The following is a 3,329-nucleotide window of genomic DNA, read 5'->3' as shown; positions in this document are numbered from 1 at the left end:
TGTTGTTGTTTTTGTTGTTGTTTTTGACATATCCAGTTAAGTGATACCAATAGGTGAGATCAGTTTAGCCCCGATATGCTAAAAATGGAACACATTCTGCATGACTTGAGTAGGACAAACCACTCTCACAGCAAGTTGTGTATCATGTGATAACAAAACACCTCTATGATATCATCTCTCCTATAGATTCATTTAGATCAAACAATAAGTGGCTATATCAAGGGAAATTCATTAAAGTGATACTCCGTCTTAGAATGAACATAAAATTTAATTCTCAAGAAAGGTCAATATGAGTATATATTCATCAGTCAACTTACCTTGTGTCATAAAGTTACAACAGAATCCCTGTAAAATCTGGAAAATTCATAAAACTAAGTGATTATTGGAAAACGCTTAATCTTGATATTCAGCGTTTTACAATAGTTAATTGCATATTTATGGATAATTACTAAGTTTTTGGATTTATCGGATTATATAAGGATCCTGTTATGTTATATATGACACCAGGTATATCTACTGGCTCTAATTTGCCAAGTTTAAAATTCTTAAATTTTATGTTAATTCCAAGACGTAGTATCACGAGAACGACGGTGGAAGGGTTAAACTGTACACCTGTATAAATTGTGATACTGGTATATTGCCCTGTCCTTTATGATAATGTTGTATAAGTTTTTGTTGATCAAACTGACAATCCATAATATGTTTGTAAGAAGTGTGTTATACCATAATATGTTTGTAAGAAGTGTGTTATACCATAATATGTTTGTAAGAAGTATGTTATGCCATAATATGTTTGTAAGGAGTGTGTTATACCATAATATGTTTGTAAGAAGTGTGTTATACCATAATATGTTTGTAAGAAGTGTGTTATACCATAATATGTTTGTAAGAAGTGTGTTATACCATAATATGTTTGTAAGAAGTGTGTTATACCATAATATGTTGTAAGGAGTGTGTTATACCATATGTTATACCATAATATGTTTGTAAGAAGTGTGTTATACCATAATATGTTGTAAGGAATGTGTTATACCATAATATGCTTGTAAGAAGTGTGTTATACCATAATATGTTTGTAAGGAGTATGTTATGCCATAATTATGTTTGTAAGGAGTGTTTTATACCATAATATGTTTGTAAGAAGTGTGTTATACCATAATATGTTTGTAAGAAGTGTGTTATACCATAATATGTTTGTAAGAAGTGTGTTATACCATAATATATTCCCTTGTGTTTATAGATAAAGTTATCAAATTAAATCATAATTTTTAATACTGTAAATTGTGTTGACTTCATTGACTCAAAGCTCCAATGTGATATAAATTTCAGATCAGAATAGAATAAAACCCAATATCAAGACTCTTAATCCTAATTTCTAAATAAAGTGTCTGCTCCACCCTAGGCCTGTACATTTGGGAGAATCAAACCCTCCCTTCCCCGAAACCTAATCCTACACAAATGTTATTTTTGGCATCATTGTGCTTTAAACATATGCAAGTATATCGAAGATGGCTGTTGAAACTTAACCCGAGATTGTGGCATATTTGCCAGTAAACATTGTCAACAAAATAACTATCATGTACAGTACATGTAGTTCTTAATTCGATCAACTTTTAATTGAAAATTGATGTAAAATGGCAAGTTGGAGAGGTCATCATTAATAGCTGATTGTAGGGTTCAATTTAAGCAGTATCGTATTGCACTTTGCGGTTCAAAATAATCCCTTTTGGGATTATAATATCTTATGATTAGCTAAAATCAAAATTTATCAGACAGTATTCGAATAATCATTTTACTGTCATCTCTATAACTTTAAGATAGCTGGCTACACCCAAACATCTTTCTCCAGACTCTGATAGCTATTTGGACAGAAATTGTATTCCCTGTTAAGTGGGGACATTTCTCATCTCTACAGGTGCAGGGTTTTTAAACGAATACCTCGAATCTGCCAAAACCCAGGTATGATGAATATTTTTGTAGTTCAGTCTCCCTACACCTTTTAAGTCACGTCTCCGGTTCCATCAAATTCTGCGTGTGCAGCCAATAGTTCAGAGGTCACAGAGTCGTGATACTAACAAAACGAAAGTACGGTGATGCCCAACACTAATTTACCAACTGTTCCCTTTTAATCTTCATGTTATCACATTTAATCAACTTGAAATTCAAGACTATTCGAATAGTGAAATAACTCAATGTTATAATAATCACTTCTATGTGTAATCAAATTTCACGTCTTTCTAAAAAAAATATATTTAATGTAGATTTTCACAAGTTTTTCTATAGAACAACAGCTTTTTATATTGTTTACAAATTATTACTGATAATAGAAAATGTTCAGGTCATTCCTTATAATTCAACTCGAATACTTGTTTAAATATTTATCTAAATTAGCATCAATTTAAGGCGCTAAATATCAGCGAAGTGATCAACATGCTACAGACTATGCTCGTAGAAGATCCCTCTACAGTTGGAGATCGAAAAAGAGCGGGCTAATGCCGCTGTCCTGGCAAAATTGTACCCTGCATGGCGTTGCCCATCTTCATTAGCCCACATGGTGCAGAAAAGTAGGACGTAAAACTCCATTTCATTTCCTTTTTCTAGTAACTATTTCCATTCATTGAAAATTATGTATTTGAGCTAGCTTGTATCAGGCCTGTATCCTTAAACACTAGTGTAATAATTATATCAGTTCATGTCATTCTTGCAAAATTTTTATTCATAGTTAAAATATAAGTTTCTTTTTATACTAATTAAGACTTTATTTTAAATCATATTTATCAATCCTTTTGACAACTTTCATCAACGAATGCTATATAAGGAAATACTAGTACTAATTCTTCCTTCTTAATGCTATTATCAACCTACAATAGTTACTTACTTATCATGAGGTTCTATAGCACACAGTTGGTAAGAGCATTGATTCTTAACATAATGTCATTGACTTGGTTAGCAAATGGTGGCTTTTGGTTCAATTTTCATTCGGCTTGTGATGACGTTAAATAAGTCATCTTCACTCATAATTCCAGTGTACCCAGCTGTAAATGGGTACGAATAATCTGGGAAAGATCAATGACAACAGGTTTGGCCAAGGACCAGCTGATAGAAAGGATCCTTAACTATGAAGTTAAGTTGTTATCCTTGTAAAATATAGTTGTTTCTGTCCTTCTTTCATTTCACAAATTTTGAATCAAAAATTTTTTTATGAAAGCAAATACTATACATTAATTGTAAGATTGAAAAAGTAGGACCTTAATATCTTTTTAGAAGTTTTCTGAAAGATTAAAGATTTTGAAAAAAGATTTTCTTAAAAAAAAGTCATGTGTATCAGG

General features: G+C 31.6%; 1 protein-coding gene across 1 annotated transcript; it reads right to left on the bottom strand.

Moving 5' to 3' along the window:
• Positions 1-679: 679 nt before the first annotated feature.
• On the bottom strand, positions 680-952 carry LOTGIDRAFT_137957 (hypothetical protein; the record flags this gene model as incomplete). The annotated part of the gene is made up of 1 exon (XM_009048364.1): positions 680-952. A coding segment is annotated over one exon (273 nt), but the record flags the coding sequence as incomplete, so codon positions are not given.
• Between the last annotated feature and the right edge of the window lie 2,377 nt (positions 953-3,329).

The sequence above is a fragment of the Lottia gigantea genome (assembly GCF_000327385.1).
Source record: "Lottia gigantea unplaced genomic scaffold LOTGIsca_120, whole genome shotgun sequence".
Taxonomy (NCBI): Eukaryota; Metazoa; Mollusca; class Gastropoda; family Lottiidae; genus Lottia; species Lottia gigantea.
This window is presented reverse-complemented; position numbering and strand designations above follow the sequence as displayed.